This window comes from Cetorhinus maximus, chromosome 3, assembly GCF_964194155.1.
Source record: "Cetorhinus maximus chromosome 3, sCetMax3.hap1.1, whole genome shotgun sequence".
Lineage (NCBI taxonomy): Eukaryota > Metazoa > Chordata > Chondrichthyes > Lamniformes > Cetorhinidae > Cetorhinus > Cetorhinus maximus.
In genome coordinates this window covers 97584833-97604554 of record NC_135881.1, presented here as the reverse complement: position 1 = coordinate 97604554, position 19722 = coordinate 97584833, and the positions used below count along the sequence as shown (strand labels likewise).

General features: G+C 41.9%; 1 protein-coding gene across 2 annotated transcripts in view; it reads right to left on the bottom strand.

The window, feature by feature from the left end:
• The window catches only part of vps50 (VPS50 EARP/GARPII complex subunit), a 212965-nt gene that overhangs the window by 158651 nt on the left and 34592 nt on the right, over positions 1–19722 (bottom strand). For both annotated transcript variants that reach the window (XM_078538745.1, XM_078538746.1), the window contains exons 3-5: positions 12181–12303; positions 11361–11432; positions 6220–6273 (exon numbers count right to left, since the gene is read on the bottom strand). In XM_078538745.1, the coding sequence (XP_078394871.1) occupies positions 6220–6273; positions 11361–11432; positions 12181–12303 (249 nt within the window). The remainder of the gene's footprint in view (positions 1–6219; positions 6274–11360; positions 11433–12180; positions 12304–19722) is intronic.

Below are 19722 nucleotides of genomic sequence, written 5' to 3'. Positions count from 1 at the left end.
TTTGAGTCAGTCAGTAGCTTGGTAAATATTTGAAGAAAAATAATTTAATTCTGTACGCACATTACTTCATCTTATTGAATGCTGGACTAATGAAAAACAACTTGCATGCATATAGCACTTTTAATGTAGTAAAACATCCCAAGGCATGTCATAAGAGTGTTATCAAACAACATGACACCAAATGCGCGTGAGTTGTGCGCGTGGTTGCAAACACTCCACCCCGTCCCCAACCCTGAGGTTTGAATGGAATACTCCATTCTTGCCTGGGTGAGCTCAGCTCTAACAACACTCTAAGCTCAACACCATCCAGCACAAAGCAAACTTGCTTGATTGACACCCCTTCCAACACCTTAAGCATTCACTCCCTCCTCTACCAATGCACAGTGGCAGCAGTGTGTACCATATACAAGATGCGCTGCAGAAACTCACCAAGGCTCCTTCAACAGCACCTTCCAAACCCACAACCTCTACCACCAAGAAGGACAAGGGCAGCAGATGCATGGAAACACCACTACCTGCAGGTTCCCCTCCAAGCCACATACCATCCTGACTTGGAACAATATCGTCATTCCTTCATGATCGCTGGGTCAAAATCTTGGAACTTCCTGGAACTGTGGGTGTAGCTACATGACATGGGTTGCTCTGTCTCAAGAAGGCAGCTCACCACCACCATTTCAAGTGCAATTAGGGGTGGACAATAAATGCTGGTGTAGCCAGTGATGCTCGCATTCCGTGGAAGAAAATTAAGGTGCAGTTATGTGAGAGTTGAATGAAGGCAAGATTTATCTTAGCTTTAATACTCTCCATAGCGAACTAATCTACTGTCAGTCTGGGTTCACCTGAACAAAATGGTTGTGTGTGTGTATATATATATATATATATATATATATATATAAAAAATAGTAGCCAATTTTTTTTATTCATTTACAGGATGTGGGTATCGCTGGTGAGGCCAGCATTTAATGCCCATCCCCAATTGCCCTTGAACCGCCTTCTTGGATTGCTGCAATCCCTGTGGTGTAGGTACACCCACAGTGCTGTTGGGGAGGGAGTTCCAAGATTTTGACCCAGCAACAGTGAAGGAACTATATTTCCAAATCAGGATGGTGAATGGCTTGGAGGGGAACTTCCAGGTGATGGTGTTCCAATATATCCAATATATGCTGCCCTTGTCGTTCTAGATGACAGCAGTTGTGAGTAAGAAGTCTTGGTGAGTTTCTGCAGCGCATCATGTAGATGGTACACACTGCTGCCACTGTTCATTGGTGGCGGTGACTATGTCAGGCTCTGCTTGACGAATCTGAGAGACAGCTCTCCCAATTTTAGTAAGCTCCCAGATGTTAGTAAGGACAACTTTGCACAAGCAACAGGGCTGGGTTTGACGTTTGTCGTTTCTGGTGCCTAGGTCGATGCTGAGTGGTCTGTCCGGTTTCATTTCTTTTTGTTGACTTTTTAGCAGTTTGTTACAACTGAGTGGCTTGCTAGGCCATTTCAGAGGACATTTAAGAGTCAACCACATTGCTGTGAGTCTGGAGTCACATGTAGGCCAGACCAGGTGAGGACGGCAGATTTCCTTCTCTAAAGGACATTCGTGAACTAGATGTGTTTTTAACAACAATCATCAATGGTTTCATGGTCATCATTAGTTTTTTTAATTCCGTATTTTTATTGAACTCTAATACCATCATCTGCCGTGGCAGGATTTGAACCCGGGTCCCCAGAGCATGGGTCTCTGGATTATCAGTCCACTGACAATACCACTACATTTTCATCCTACACTGTGGATATCGAGACCAGTGTCATGAATACAGCTCCAATGCACTCAGTTTTCTGGTGCTAAAGAGCCATTTTACCTTCAAATTGGTGACCATGGCACATGAACACATTTAAGGTGTGAGCCACACTGGACAACATCTTGATGATGCCGCTGGCAGGGAGCATCTGCTGCAAGTATGCAACGTAGGCAGTTTGTGATGTTAGTCAGTGCACAATGCTGATTTGGCACTAGCTCCACCATTTCAGAGCTCAATGCTCCAGCTAACCTCGCACAGCTGAATATGTTTTCCAGGCAAAGAACATTCCTGGTAAAGAAGGAAAGTAAAGTAAGGGAGGTGGAAAGGTGTAGGGAGGCAATTCCAGAGCTTGAGGCAGCTGAGGGGGCAGTGACCGATGACGGAGTAATTAAAATTGGGGACGCTCAAATAGAGGAGTGCAGATATCTTGGAGGATTGTGGGGCTGAGGGAGTTTACAGAGATAGGGAGGGGTTAGGCCATGGAGGGATTTGAAAATTAAGATGTTGCTTGACCAGAAGCCAATGTAAGTCAGCAAGCACAGGGTGATAGGTGAACGGGACTTGGTGCGAGTCAAGACACTTATGTCAGTAAGACATGAAATCCAAGGTGTCAGACTTTATTCTTTTTGCTACTTTTAAAATAGACTTTCTGCTGAACCCAACAAGGTGGCTGCTACAAGTCACATGATCACAGGATTGGTCCTTTGTTCTAGAAGCTTCCAGGAAGAGTTACAAGAATAAAAGAATCCTCCTCTCAACATTGTGGAATCTCAAACCCAATTGTAAGGACAGTATAATCATGAAACCAGGGGACTCGCGGATCAAAACTCATTATTCCAACAGTTATTAACAGACCTCTCTCACACCTGGACTATCCAAGTCCATTTCAAAAGGGGACTATAGAGGGGACATCATTTGCATCCTGATAAGCTTACCCCTCTAGCGGAGTCAGAGGGTCTGCCCAGGCAATGGCTTCCTGACAAGATTCTCAATATGGATGGAAGCTCTTTCAAAAGCTAAGGCTGGGACATTATCAGTCATGAAAACAAAGCCAGTCCCAGAGACTAGATAAACAACACTTTTGAAATCATTGTGGAGAAAGGTCACATGACTCGTGACCATTTGAAATACCTACATTCCTTTGAGAACTTAGAAACCCTTAGTCTGCTGAATTACCAACTAATCTACAGCAAGTCTCTCAGCTGGTCACCGTGTCTCAACTCCTCAATGCCTGTTGGATTTTTAAAAGTCTGATTATCATCTGCCAAGCGTTCTAAGCACAGAAATCCCATCATGCTGCATCGTCATTCATTTCAAGGATTTTGGTATTGCTGTCTCCAACCAGGAACTCATCTGGACTGAACTCCACTACGAAGAAAACACCCTCTAGACTTTGACTTTTCCAGGCTTTGGAATTCACATGAACTAATATTAATTTCTGTGGTTCTTTCATGGTTGTTATCCATAGTTGTAAAAACTCCCTTTTCTATCCCTCCTTACTGTATGTGTGTGCATGAGGTATGCGCGTGGTTGCAAACACTCCACCCCCCCATCAACCCTGAGGTTTGAATGTGAAATAAACTAACCTTCTGAGTTAATCATAAAGAGAATTTGCTTTATGTTATCTATAAAATTGGACCACACAAACTAAGGGTTTGGGGAAATACACCACTCAGCCTACTTTAAAAATAATTCAAAAAAACCCTCTACTTATGGACAGACAGACAGAGAATAAAGAATTTCAGTTTGCCCCTCTCCTGTCCATAACAATACAGACAGCAGAGTTTTGGGTGAATTCAAGTTTACAGAGGGTAGAATATGTGAGGCCAACCAGGAGACCATTGAAATAGTCAAGTCTAGAGGTAACAAAAGAATGAATAAGGATTTCAGCAATAGGTGAGCTGAGACAGTCAAAAGATGTTACTGAGGTGGAAATAGGCAATCTTAGTGATAGCACGAGTGTGAGGTCAGGAGCTCATCTCAGGATCAAATATGACACCAAGATTGCAAACAGACTGTTTAGGCTGTTGCCAGGGAGAAGGATAGAGCCAGTAGTTAGGAACAGTTTGGGGCAAGGACAAATGACAATGGCTTCAGTCTTTTCAATATTTAATTAGGGGAAATATTTGCTCATCCAGTACTGGGTGTCAGGTAAAGAGTCTGATAGTTTAGCAACAGTGGAGGAGTCGAGGGGTTGTGATAAGGTTGAGCTGGGTGTCATCAGAACACGAGTAAACTAATACTATGCTTTCGGAAGATGTCACCAAGAGCTAGCATGGCCCACCCAACTGGACAACAACCAATGCCTGGATTTGCAGTGAGCATTGGTAACATATTCAATCATAGGGAAAATCACAAACAAGCAGGATTCCTTCAATGGCCATTTGAGGAAGTTCAAGAGGATGTACACTACCAGGGTAGCTTAACTTAGCAAAGAGTCAGTGCCTTCATGAGATGACAAAAGAACTGCAGGAGGGAAAAGTACATTTGAAAAAAGTTAGAAACTTAAGCTCTTCACCGCCCCCCCCCCACCCCCCCCACCCCCAAATGTTCTGGTATCCTCTCCTAAGGGTTTCACTTATACAGGGGTAGAGTGAGTGCCCACAACTCACCCAAACAACCATTTTGTACAGGTGAACCCAGACTGATAGTAGATTAGTTCGCTATGGAGAGTATTAAAGCTAAGATAAATCTTGCCTTCATTCAACTCTCACATAACTGCATCTTAATTTTCTTCCACGGGATGCGAGCATCACTGGCTACACCAGCATTTATTGTCCACCCCTAATTGCACTTGAGATGGTGGTGGTGAGCTGCCTTCTTGAAACAGAGCAACCCATGTCATGTAGCTACACCCACAGTTCCAGGAAGTTCCAAGATTTTGACCCAGCGATCATGAAGGAATGACGATATTGTTCCAAGTCAGGATGGTATGTGGCTTGGAGGGGAACTTGCAGGTGGTGGTGTTTCCATGCATCTGCTGCCCTTGTCCTTCTTGGTGGTAGAGGTTGTGGGTTTGGAAGGTGCTGTTGAAGGAGCCTTGGTGAGTTTCTGCAGCGCATCTTGTATATGGTACACACTGCTGCCACTGTGCATTGGTAGAGGAGGGAGTGAATGCTTAAGGTGGTGGAAGGGGTGTCAATCAGGCAAGTTGCTTTGTGCTGGATGGTGTTGAGCTTAGAGTGTTGTTAGAGCTGAGCTCACCCAGGCAAGAATGGAGTATTCCATCATACACCTATCTTGTGCCTTGTAGATGGTGGGCCAGCTTTGGAGTTACTTGCCGCAGAATTCCCAACCTTTAACCTGCTGTTGTAACCACAGTATTTATCTGGCTGGTCGAGTTCAGTTTCTGGTCAATGGTAAACACCAGGATGTTGATAGTGGGGGATCCAGCGATGTTAGTGCCGTTGAATATTATGGGGAGATGGTTGTATTCTATCTTGTTGAAGATGGTCATTGCCTAGCACTTCTGTGGCAAGAATGTTACTTGCCACTTATCAGCCCAAGCCGTAATATTGTCCAGGTCTTGCTGCATATGGACACAGACTGCTTCAGTATCTGAGGAGCTGTGAATCACACTGAATGCTGTGCAATCATCAGTAAACATCCTGACTTTACGATGGAGGGAAGGTCATTGATGAAGTAGCTTAAGATGGTTGGGCCTAGGACACAACCCTGAGAAACTCCTGCAGCGATGTCCTGGGACTGAAATGATTGACCTCCAACAGCCAAGAACAAGAACTGCAACCAGCTGCTCTCCTCACTGAAGCCAAACGTTGTGCTGCGATCACCAACTTGGTGTAGATGAGATAAAGTTATTTACAAACTCAATCTAACTTCTGACGAAGAGTTACTGACCTGAAACGTTAACTGTTTTCTCTCTCCAAAGATGCTGCCTGACCTGAATATTTCCAGCATCTGTTTTTATTTCAGATTTGCAATAAATTAGCTTTTTGGACGATAAATGTTACCTTTGAATTTGCACTCTAGGTTGCATTCAGTTCTTGGTCTGTTCCCCAGAATTTTCAACAAGGCTCTGAAATCAGCTGCTAAATGTTGATCAAGTTCAGTCTAAGAATACCAGCTATACCCTCTGTGAAAAGATGTGTAGCTTTCCACTGCATTGCAGCTGGGTTGAGGAATATATTACTTTCCCAATCTCCATGTTAATAAATACCGGAATATAAATGTGGTGCAGTGCAACATTCTGCAATAAATTTTGTACCCCCATGTGCAATGTGACTTACCTCAAATATACTGAAATCCCCCATAAAATAGTGCCAGAGCCAGTGAAAATGCTGGTTTCTCAGTGATAATACACCATAGCTCAAACCATTTGATTGGAATCATTTCACTTTTGTTTACCTCAAACAAGTTTTGGACTGATTAAAAATGATGATTCGCTGGTTACCTTATGATCCCTTACCTTCACATATGCAGCTTGTTTTTCAAGGATTAAATCTGCTACTTTCTTTGATACCTGTAAAAAGAAACAAACATCCAGTTTATTAGATTCTCATATCCATATTGCCTAGACAGATATAAGAATTGCTCATTACTAAAAATAAAGTATTTCCTATTGCACAACTTAAATACTTTTAATTTTGATCAAAAGTTTTACTAAAACGTAAACTTGCTGTGCTGATTGTGTTTCAGTCTGTAAATACAGAAATGTAATTATGTAATTAGAGAAGTGAACCATAACATAGACTTGAAAGGTATCAAAACATGCAATCCTGTCAAAAACTTGCATAGGTAACTAAATTGGAAGCTATGAAACTATATACTCCATTTTCTACTTACTCTGATTGGAGTCACTGCTTCTAATAAAGTGAACAGAATGTATACACAGACAGCAGGCTTGGTCCATGCATTTAACTGAGCTGTTTACCATAAAATACAGATAAAGCCAAAGTCGAGACTATATCCCTTTTACAATCATCTCTCATACAGAGCATTGACTCCCAAATAAGTTGCAGGCCACTCCAGGATGCATACAAGCCACCATCATAAACACCAGAGAAATTCCAGTTATAAAATCTAAATCAGAACAGCAAGTCTTGTGGGAAGACAAATAGGTAGTCTACATCATGTAGGAAATGCAGCTGGTTTACTTTGAACATATTTTAAAATTATTTTGTTTTGGAAAGATTCTTCCTAGACATTTTCCTGTGGTTTAAAAAAAGCTAGAAAAAACGTACTCAATACCTTTACATGTGCATTTTTTTCCCTCCTGAATACAACATCTCAGGGTAGGGTACAGTTTCACAGGTGGTAGCCTTCCACACTTCAGCCAAGCAGCCATTCTGATCATGATATGGACCTCCGTTATTTACAATCTTAATCAATGACTTAGATGAGGAGACCGAGTGTAACAGATCCAAGTTTGGTGAAGGTACAAAGTTAGGTGAGAAAGTAAGCTGCAAGGACATAAGAGGCCGTAAAGGGTTAGGGACAGAATGAGTGAGTGTGGAAGAACGTGGCAGATGGAATATAATGTGGAGAAGTGTGAAGTTATCCACTTTCGTAGGAAGAATAGAAAAGCATTTCTTTAAATGGTGAGAGACTAAGTAATGTTGGTATTGAGAGCACCTGAGATGGTCTTGTATATCACCAAGTTAACATAGAGGTACAGCAGCAATTCAGAAGGCAAATTGTATGTTAGCCTTTACCATGAAGGATTGGAGTACAAGAGTAAGAAAATCCTACTACAATTGCATAGCGCCTTAGTGAGACTACATCAGAAGTAGTGCACAGTTTTGATCTCCTTATCTAAGGAAAGATATACATGCCTTAGAGGGAGTTCAACAAAGGTTCACTAGACTCCTTCCTGGGATGAGAAAGTTGCCCTATGAGGAGAGACTGGGTATACTACAATCCCTGGAGGTTAAAAGAATGAGTGTTAATCTAATTGAAACATAAAATTCTTAAGAGGCTTGACAGGATTTCCCCTGGAAACAGTTTAGAACACAGATTCATTCTCAGACCAAGGAGGCAGCCATTTATGATTGAGGTGAGGAGAAACTTATTCACTCAAAGGTTGTGAATCCTTAGAACTCTCTACCCCAGAGAGCTGTGGATGCTCATTTGTTGGGTATATTTCGGACAGAACACAACACAAGAGATAAGAGTGGGAATAGACAATACTGCCCCTCAAGCCTGCTCAATCATTCAGTATGATTATAGCTGATCTTAGACTTCACTTTCCCACCTACTCCCCATATCCCTTGGTCCCCTGAGACACCAAAAATATATTTAACGAATGAGCAACCGCAACCCTCAGGTACGGAATACCAAAGATTCACAACCCGTTGACATCTCCTCATCTCAGTCCTAAATTATCAATTTTGGAGAATTAAGGAATATGGAAATAGTGCGGTGGGGGGGGAGTTGAGGTAGATCATCCATGATTCTTTTGATTGGTGCAGCATGTGTAAAGGGCTGAATAGCCTATGCTTGCTCGTTTTTCTAATATTCTTATGCTCTTACTCTCCCTTTGTGACACTAAAAGTGTGTCAGTGGACCTTTCAATCACAGGGTATTTGATGCTAATTCCAGCCAGACCCACAACTCCAACAAGAGTTACTGGAGACTAATCAGGAGGGGAAGCCAAGAGAGATTTCCCAACTTTAACGTCAGCTAATTGTAGAATCCTCACTGCCTATAAAGTTGAGTCAAATTAGCTAATTAGCTGAGACCAGAGACTGAACTGGGGTCTTCCGATCATGTCACACATTAGCCACTGAGCTAATATATAGAATCTTTTTAACAATATATTAACAATGCTTTTTCATAATTTATATTATTAACAATTTTTTTCAAAATTTCTCAGTGATATAAGCTGATCATGTCATAAATTATATCATTGCCATTCCTCCATCACCACTGGATCAAAATCCTAGATCACCCTCACCTAACAGCTCTATGGAAGTACCTTCACACAGTCGGCAGTGGTTCAAGAAGTTGGCTCAAGGACAACAGGTGGACTTGCCACTGACGCTCACATCCCAGAAAGGTATGTTAAAAAAATGCCTTTACAGTACAATTTTCTGATCATTACTACCATAAACAATAAAAACATAGCATGACCAAGTTGGAATATTGCACCAGGCATAGAATGCCAACAGTGCAGAAAGAGTCCATTTGGCTATCAAGCGCTGGCTCTCTGCAAAAGCAACTTCACTCGTCCCACTCTCCTGCCCTTTCCCCGTAGCCTTGCAATTTTTCCCTTCAGGTGCCCTGCCTTTTGAAAGCCACACCTGAATCTACATCCACCACACTCTCGGACAGTGTATTCCAGACCCTAGCCACTTGCTGCGTAAAAATGATTTACCTCACGTCACAGTTGGTTGTTTGACATATCACTTTAAACCTCTGTCCTCTGGTTCCTTCCACCAATGGGAACAATTTCTATCTATTCTGTCTAGACCCCTCATGATTTTGGACACGTCTATCAAATCTCTTCCCAACGTTTTCTAAGAAGAACAACCCCAGCTTCTTCAATCTATCCACATAACTGAAATCCCTCATCCCTGGAGCCACTCTTAGAAATCTTTTCTGCAACTTCACTAAAAGACTTCACACCCTACCAAAATTGTGGTGCCCAAAATTGGACACAATAATCCAGTTGAGGCAAAACCAGTGTTTTATAAAGGTTCATCTTAGCTCCCAAGTTTTACTTTATGCCTCTATTTATAAATCCCAGGATCCCGTATACCTTTTTAGCCACTTTCCAACCTGCCCTGTCATCTGCAACGATTTGTGCACATATACCCTCAGGTCTTTCTCTTCCTGCACCCATTTTAAGAATTGTACCCTTTATGTTATATTGCTTCACCTTGTTCTTCTTATCAAAATGTATCACTTCTCTGTGTTAATTTTCATCTGCTGATTGTACCCACCCATTCCACCAGCCTATCCATGACCTCCTGAAGTCTATCACTATTCTCCTCACTCTTCTTGCAAGTTTTGTGTCATGTGCCAATTTTGAAATTGTGCTCTGTGCACCCAATTTTAGGTCATTAAACTTATATCAAGAAAATCACTGGTCCTAGTATTGATCCCTGGGGAACACCACTATATACCTTCCTTCATTCCGAAGAACAACAGTTCAACATTATACTGTTTGCTACCACTCAGCCAACTTCATATCCATGTTACCACTGTCCCTTTTTCAACTTTGCTGGAAAGCCTATATTTATTTATTCTTTCATAAAATGTGGTGTCGCTAGCAAGTCCAGCATTTCTTCCCCATCTCCATCTGCCTTGAATTGATTGGCTTGCTAGGCCATTTCAGAAGGCAGTTAAGAGTCAACCACAGTGCTGTAGATCTGGAGTCACATGTAGGCCAGATCTTGAACGCTTACTTCCACTTTCATTTTGACCTCTGTCTTTCATTTCCTACATTGTTCCAATTCAGTTCAACGTAAGGTTCAGGGACATCACCTTTCCCCTGGACATTCTGCAATCTTCTGATCCAAACAATTCTTGATAATGATTTCAGATCTTAATTTATAGCTTCTATTTTCTTTACAACAGCTGCGCTCCTGAATTAGGTTGGAACAGGCAGTGACAAGGGACTGGAGAGAATAACAGATAACAAAGTTGATGTTTGGGGTGGAGTTCTTCCATAAAAACATAGTACTGCCGGAGGGGAATGGGTCTGAATCCATGATACTGGGTTCTTTTGCAGGGTATTTTCCCCAGTCTGTTATCTATTTCTCACTTCCATGTCTTTTTGTTGGTGGGACTCTTCCATGTCTTTTCATTTCCCTCCATAACTATTTGCAGATCCTAATATCTTTTTGATGCATTTCCATCTCCTCACTGATCTTTTTTTCAATCTGGTAATTCTCCCCCAATTTTTATTTTGTACAACCTTGCAGAAATAATTGTTTAATTCCAAACTTCTATGAAGGGTATACTTCCAGGACATCAAAACTTGTCTTTCTCCCCAGAGAAGCTGACTGACATTTTGTGTCTATCCAGCATTTTTTATTTTTTTCACCCCAAATTAAAATGAGTGATATATTAGTCCGGAGCAGCAGTTCTCAAAGTTTCTTTGGTACAGTATTCTGCAGAACACAACTTTATAATTTGAAAGAAAACACTAAGTTTCCATTGGTAAGTATACAACTTTTGTTCATATACAAAATTCCTAAATTATTGAAGTAAAGTACTTAAAATTTATCTTACTGCTTATAACAAAGTTATTGTCAAACTGCAGTTTCATTATTGTCTTCCAAACGTTCAGCATTAAATTCTTGTATACAAAAAAACTTTAGTCAACAAGTAATAAAGACCATTCTGACTCTCTAATCATATTTGCCACAGGCAAATTAGCCATGCCAATAATATACAATGCCAGATGGAGACACTTACTCAATAGGGTTACCGGTAGCCAAATAGGAATATTTTTCAAACTGTCATTGCATCACTTCCAGACTTCCATTTTGGTGGAATATATCGTCAGAGAGAAAGTGTACCATAGACCAAGGTAATGCCTACAACATGTGCTTTGACTACTCACCTTAGTTTTCTACCAATAATTAATAATGAGATACTTACAGCAGCTTGCTGTTGTTTCAGTTTATCTCGGTATTCTTCCAGATCTTGTAGATTGAGAATAGAAGGGAGTTTCTGTGGGCAAACAGGAAATTAGCAAATCAATAGCTCAAAGTAAACATATTTATTTTCCTAAAGCAGCGACCATTTGTTAATTATGTACTTGAAAATCATCAATACATACTTGCTATAGCAATCTTATGGTGCTGTAGATTATTTTCAAGAAACTAATTCTCAGCACAACTAATTTTGAGGGGATTTAGTGCAGCATTTGCAGGCATTTTGTGCTTTTGTTCTGCTTGTCTGGAAGACTTAAAAAATACTTGAAATATCAGTACACGGAATCATAGATTCAGAATCTTTACAGTGAAGCTTTCTCTTCAACCCTTATAACATTCTTACCCAGCTCAAGTAACAAATATATGGTTAAATCTAATGAGATTTTGCATTGACTGCAACCATTTAATCTCTCAATCTAGTCTTCCCAAGATGATACATGTGTTAAACCTTAATTTCAATTAGTGCACACTTTATAGCACGGTGGCATCCAATCTCAGACAAATTAAGTAAATCTGAAAGTGAAACTCAGTACCTTGTTCCCTCAAATCTTTGGGGATAATTTTGACCTATCTTTACTTCTAAATGGAAGGAAATAACAAGGTTGTGTAAAACCAGCATTGCACTCAATTCCATCAATTTCCTAACAGATGGGTTTGGTTATAATTGCACACTTTATATCATCCTTGGGCAACCAAAAAGCTACTTGTACATCTTCAACTGAAGTGCATTTGAAAAATAAGAAAAAAAAACATGGTGTTGTTACCTCCAGCTCATAGTTCACAGCATCAAATGAATCATTGCTGAAATAAATTTCTTCAATGCTGTTAATTATTTCTTGCTCCGCTTGAGGGTCACTGGGAATTTCTCTTAATTCTCTTAATTCCTCCTAAATTAAAAAAAAGTAAAAACACATTGTGCAAGGAGATACAACGATATCACCAAGACACTGTCTGAATTATCTCTTTATAGCCAAGGAACAAAACTAAATTCTGCTGCTTGTAAATGTACAGATCAGTTAAATTCATTAAATTATTCTAGTTTAAACAAAAAATTGAATTTCACTGTTATAGGGCTTCAGTTTTTTTAGGAATGCTTTCACGAGTTAGCTTTGATAGGGATGACTTCAATGCCATTTTAATCAGCTTTTGTAGAATATAAACAGTGGGTATAGCTCATAGCTACGGAACGAATACCAGCATAAATAGTTACTTGGTAGTGCAGACTTGAATATCGCTGAAAAAAAGAGACATGCTATTGAAGCTTTTCGTCTTGCACTCATCGGGACAGACGGAAGAATGCCAAATTTCAATGAGAACAACAGGTGTCCTGATTGGTAGCAAGTCAGCTCTGGTCGAGTCGTTGCCATGGCAAATGAACCATGAAGCAATTGTCAGCCATGCTTTTGTTTATTCAAAAAAAGGTTCAATATCTGCACGCATTCCTTTTGCCTGGAGAGGACAGGTCCCTGCAAATGAATATATGTAGTTTCTGACAAGCCTAAGTAAGCTATAATGCAAGCCTGACTGAATCTTAAATTGATTGTTAGTGTAATTCTTAGCACACTCGGGATTGTTCAGCAAATACTGCCTACTTTCAGAATTCCATCTAACGTTAGACATTATGTTCTGAGATTTGCAAGAGCAGATTGGTTGAGTAGGTCAATATTCTGCCTGTTGCGAAGAACTGAAGGGAAGTGCCGTTTCATATGATTTGTCAGTCATTGGGACATATGGCCTATGTACTGCAGGCAAACATTACACCTTTTTAGGATAAACAAAAGCATGAACGAACAATAGCTCCCTGGTGCTTTCACCTTGGCAATGTCTCCACCAATCAGAACTGTTATGATCCTTGGCCAGACCCTGGGTTTTGGGGGTAGGATCCAGTTAGGGACCAATAATATTTTGTTTAAAGTAGATGAAGTTTGAGATTTCAGGCGCTTACTAAATGAATAAACCACAAGATTCCACAGGTTTCGAACAAAAATAAATTTACTATTCAAGTTCAGAAAGATAAAACAATTTACAATATCAATCTTATACTCTTAACATTCAGGGTAAGTATGAGACAAACGTTAGTTAACAGGCGAACTGTGATCAGACACACCACATGACATAATTGATGACAGATGCAACCACAACAGATTCCATGAATTTCCCAACAACCCACACAGACGTTTATCACATTGAGAGCCAACCAATCTCACTGAAACTTCATCTTTCTCACAAGGGTTTCCGATCTCCACATCTCAAGATCTTGCCTTGGGATTCTCTTCAAAATAGCTCCCACTCAGACATCTCCAACAATGGCCCACCTCGCAGGGTTTCAATCTCACCTTCCAAAATTCCTTTACCCTGTATTTCCAAGTACATTCAAGCTTCACCTTCCACGCACAATTTCAGATTTTCAGCCGTGCCAAGCAGAACACTGCTGCTCCAAAAGGGTATCTTTGCCCCAACGGCCCGCAGCACGGAGTCACCAATTTCAGCTACCTTCTCAGATCTTCAGGGCTTCTCCTGTGCCCATTTCATTTAAAGTCTTTTCCCTGTAGCTCTTTCATTAATTTGGAGCCTATTTCCCTTCTCCTTTCTTCTAACTTGACTTAACGGGACCTATTCCTGGAGCCTGTCTTCATCCCTTACTACCTTTTGGGACCTCTCCCTGTCTCCCTCCCATGTCCTGCTCCCTGGGGGGATACACTACAATGGCACTCCATATCAGGTCATCTGACCTGCCTCTTTGCACTGTTTTCTCTTTTCCGTCTGTGCAGGCACACAGGGCCAGTCCTTAGCCTGAAGAATGTAAAACTACCTAAACTACACACATGCAGCCAGTTCCCGGCCGGCGCGTGCGCGGGGGACCCAAGGTTCGTCGAGAACCAGAGTTCCTGACCTTCAAAAGTAAGTATAGGTTTCTTAACAGAACTGATTTGCCAACCAATCAGAACCCCTTTTCTCATGCAGAATAAATGTTATTCCCTTTGAAATTTGGCATTCCTGCATCTGCCCTGATGACTGCAAGATGAAAAGCTTCAACAGCATGTCTTTTTTTTCAGTAATACAGAATATCAGCATATGAATAGTAGATACAGATCAAGAGCACCTATTCAACTATGATAAGAATGTTACCATCATGCTGATAGTAGTCTAAGTAACAAGTCATGAATACCCTTCTTGCAGCTACATTTCTTCTACTTGATTAAATTCAAAGCTTCTTAAACATGTTTCTTGTTCTGCAATAAAATATTAAGCCTAAAAACTACTACTGTTCAAGCGTGCTAAGAATCAAATATTTGGCATACGAGTTAATGACAGCAGTCAATTAATTTAGGCTTATAATTGTTTCACAGAACAAAAAGAATGAGTTCATGCTTCAATGTCAATTTAGCAAGTAAAGTGCAATCCTTTTAAATACATTTTAAAAACATCAATAGTAATTCAAAGTAATTTGATTAAAACAAATTGGATAAAACAGCCTGCATTCATCCAACATCTGTACACAGGTTCACTATACAGTCATCACTAGTGGACCACAACTCCAGTTGCAAAGCTAGCTGATCTTTTTTAAAATCAGAACAAGATATAGCAGGAGTAGACCGTACAGCTCCTCGAACCTGCTCCTTCAACACGATCATGACTGGTCATCAGCTTCAAGTCCACTTTCCCACATACTTCTCGATTCTGAGACACCAAAAATCTGACCATCTCAGACTGAAATATACGCAACAATGGAAAATCTACAAGCCTCTGGGGTAGAAAATGCCAAAGATTCACAACTCTAAGAGAAGAAATTTCTCCTCATCTAAGCCCTAAATGATTGATTCCTTATCCTGAGACTGTATCCCATGTTTTAGATTCCCCAGTCCAACTTCTCAGTGTCTACCCTGTCATATCCCTTCAGAATCTTCTATGTTTCAATGAAATCACCTCTCATTCTTCTAAATTCCAGAGAATACAGGCCCATTTTACACAACCTCTCATCAGAGGACAACCCTCTCATCCCAGGTACCAATCTAGTGAACCTTTGCTGCATTGTCTCCAATACAAGGATATCCTTCCCTAGTAATCCAGAGACCCAGGGTAATGCTCTGGGGAACAAAAACAGAAAATGCTGGAAAAACTCAGGTCTAACAGCATCTGTGGAGAGAAATGCTCTGGGGACCCAGGTTCAACAAAAATCTGGAATTACAAGTCTGATGTTGTCGATTGTTGTAAAGACCCAAATGGTTCACGAAAGTCCTTTAGGGAAGTAAATCTGTTGCCCTTACCTGGTCTAGCCTACACGTGACTCCAGACCCAAAGCAATGTGGCTAACTCTTAAAATGACCTCTTAAACGGTCTAGCAAGCCATTCAGTTGTATCAAAGCGCTGCAAAGTCACAAAAAAGGAATGAAACCAGATAGACCAGCTGGCATCGACCGAGGCACCAGAAATGACAATGGCAATCTCAGCCCTGTCAGCCCTGCAAAGCCCTTCTTAATAACATCTGGGGGCTAGTGCCAAAATTGGGAAAGCTGTCTCACAGACTAAGTCAAGCAACAGCCTGACATAGTCATCCTCACGGAATCATACCTTAAAGAGAATGTTCCAGACACCACTATCACCATCACCATCCCTGGGTCCCACCAGCAGGACAGGCCCAGCAGAAGTGGCATACAGTCAGGAGAGAGTTGCCCTGGGAGTCCTCAACATCGATTCCCCACGAAGTCTCATGGCATCTGGTCAAACATGGGCAAGGAAACCTCCTGTTGATTATCATGTATCGCCCTCCCTCAGCTGATGAATCAGTACTCCTCCATGTTGAACTCCACTTGGAGGAAGCATTGAGGGTAGCAAGGGCACAGAATGTACTCTGGGTGGAGGACTTCTATGTCCATCACCAAGAGTGGCTCGGTTGCACCACCACTGACCAAGCTGGCCGAGTCATAAATGACACAGCTGCTAGACTGGGTCTGCAGCAGGTGATAAGGGAACCAGCAAGAGGGAAAAAACATACTTGACCTCATCCTCACCAACCTGCCTGCCGCAGATGCATCCATCCATGAGAGTATCGGTAGGAGTGACCACCGCAGTCATTGTGGATACAAAGTCCCACCTTCACATTGAGGATACCCTCCATCGTGTTGTGTGGCACTACCATCGTGCCAAATGGGATAGGTTTCGAACAGATCTAGCAACTCAAGACTGGGCATCCATGAGGCACTGTGGGCCATCAGCAGCAGAATTGTACACAAAAATAATCTGTAACTTAATGGCCCGGCATATCCCCCACTCTACCATTGCCATCAAGCCAGGGGATCAACCCTGGTTCAATGGAGAGTGCAGGAGGGCATGCCAGGAACAGCATCAGGCATACCTAAAAATGAGCTGTCAACCTGGTGAAGCTACAACACAGGACTACTTGCGTGCCAAACAACATCAGCAGCAAGTGATAGACAGAGCTAAGCAATCCCACAATCAACGGATCAGATCTAAGCTCTGCAGTCCTGCAACATCCAGTCATGAATGGTGGGGGACAATTAAACAACTCACTGGAGGAAAAGGCTCCACAAATGTCCCCATCTTCAATGATGGAGGAGCCCAGCACATCAGTGCAAAAGATAAGGCTGAAGCATTTGCTACAATCTTCAGCCAGAAGTGCCGAGTGGATCTCAGCCCTTCCAGAGGTCCCCAGAATCTCACATGCCAGTCTTCAGCCAATTCGATTCACTCCACGGGATATCAAGAAACGACTGAAGTCATTGGATACTGCAAAGGCTATGGGCCCTGACAATATTCTGGCAATAATACTGAAGACGTGCTCCAGAACTTGCCACGCCCCTAGCCAAGCTGTTCCGGTACAGCTACAACACTGGCATCTATCCAGCTATGTGGAAAATTGCCCAGCTATGTCCTGTACACAAGAAGCAGGATAAATCCAACCCGGGCAATTACCACCCCCTCAGCCTACTCTCCATCATCAGTAAAGTAATGGAAGGGGTCATCAACAGTGCTATCAAGCAGCATTTGCTTCGCTATAACCTACTCACAAACACCAAGTTTAGATTCTGCCTGGGCCATTCAGTTCCTGATTCTCATTACAGCCGTGGTTCAAACATGGACAAAAGAGCTGAACTCCTGAGGGGAGGTGAGAGTGTCTGCCCTTAACATCAAGCCTGCATTCGATGGAGTGTGGTATCAAGGAGCCCTAGCAAAACTGGAGTCAATGGAAATCAGGGGGAAAACTTTCCACTGGCTGGAGTCATACCTAGCACAAAGATGGTTGTGGTTGGAGGTCAGTCATCTCAGCTCCAGGACATCACCACAGGAGTTCCTCAGGGTAGTGTCCTCAGTCCAACCATCTTCAGCTTCTTTCCATCATAAGGTCAGAAGTGGGAATGTCTGCTGATGATTGTGCAATGTTCAGCACCATTCGCGGCTCCTCAGATACTGAAGCAGTCCATGTCCAAATGCAGCAAGATCTGGACAATATCCAGGCTTGGGCTGACAAGTGGCAAGTGACATTCACACCACACAAGTGTCAGGCAATGACTGTCTCCAACAAGAGAGAATCCAATCATCGCTCCTTGATGTTAAATGGCATTACCATCACTGAATCCCCCACTATCAACATCCTGGGGGGTTACCATTGACCAGAAACTGAACTAGACTAGCCATATAAATACTGTTGCTACAAGAGCAGGTCAGAGGCTAGGAATTATGCAACAAGTAACCCACCTCCTGACTGCCCACAGCCTGTCCACCATCTGCAAGGCACAAGTCAGGCATGTGATGGAATACACCCCTCTTGCTTGGGGAGCTTGACACTGTCTAGTATAAAGCAGCCCGCTTGATTGGCACCACATCCACAAACAATCACTCCCTCCACCATCGATGCACAGTAGCAGCAGTGTGTACCATCTACAAGATGCATTGCAGGAAGTCACCAAGGCTCCTTCGACACAACCCACGACCACTACCATCTAGAAGGACAAGTGCAGCAGATAGATGGGAACACCACCACCTGGAAGTTCCCCTCCAAGTCACTCACCAACCTGACTTGGAAATATATCACCATTCCTTCACGGTCAACATCCTGGAACTCCCTAACAGCACTGTGGGTGTACCTATACCACATGGACTGCAGTGGTTGAAGAAGGCAGCTCACCACCACCTTCTCAAGGGCAACTCGGGATGGACAATAAATGCTGGCCCAGCCAGCGAAGCCCACGTCCCATGAATGAATAAAAAAAAATATGGAGACCATCTCTTTACAGTCTCTTTTTATTCTCCTCACACCTTGCATTCACACTTAGCTTTGTATTTTAGGCAAACTTAAATACATTACTCTCTGTCTCTTCATCCAAGTCATTGATATAAATCGTAAATAGCTGAAGCCTCAGCATTGATCCTTGCAACACTCCACTAGTCACAGCCTGCCGACTTAAAAATGCCTCATTTACCCCTATTCTCTCTTGTCGATTAACCAAACTGCTTTCCATGCTAGTATTTTATCCTCAACTGAATGAATTATCTTGCATATTAACCTGCAGTGTGGCACCTATCGAATGTCTTTTGGAAATCCAGGTATACTACCTTTAGCTACCCTACGAGCTACAATCTCAAAAAACTCTCTCAAATTTGTCAAACATGAGTTCCCACTCGTAAAACCACACTGACTCTGATCAAACTTTGATTTTCAGGACTTTCTTAATGGTAGATTTCAGCATTTTCCCGACGACTGAGGTCAGGATAACTGATCTGTAGTTTCCTTTTTTTTTCTCTCTCCTTCCTTTCTTGAATAACGATGTTACATTTGTTAATTTCCAAACCAGAGACCATTCTAGAATCTAGGGAATTTTGGGGATCATAACCAGTGCATCCACTATCCCTGCAGCTATCTCTTTTAGAACCCTAGGATGTATGCCGTCGGGTGCTGGAGATTTGTCAGATTTCAATCCTTTAAGTTTCTCCAGTACTTCAGTTACCTTAAGTTCCTCACTCTTCTTAGCCCCTTGGTTATCCTCTATTTCTGGATGTAAAATATGTCCTCTACTGTGGAGCCAGGCACAAAACATTTGTTCAATGTCTCGGTTATTCCCTCATCCCCCGTGATAATTTCTCCCGTCTCTGCTGCGAAAGGACTAATGTTTACTTTAGCTACTCTCCTTTTTATGTACTTGTAAAAGCTCTTGCAATCTGTTTTGATACTGCTGGCTAGTTCACTATTAAATATATTCTATTTTTTACTATAAAACATATTCTACATTTTCCTTTTTTTGGTGGTATTTTTCTGGTTTCTAAGCACATCCAATCCTCAGGATTAC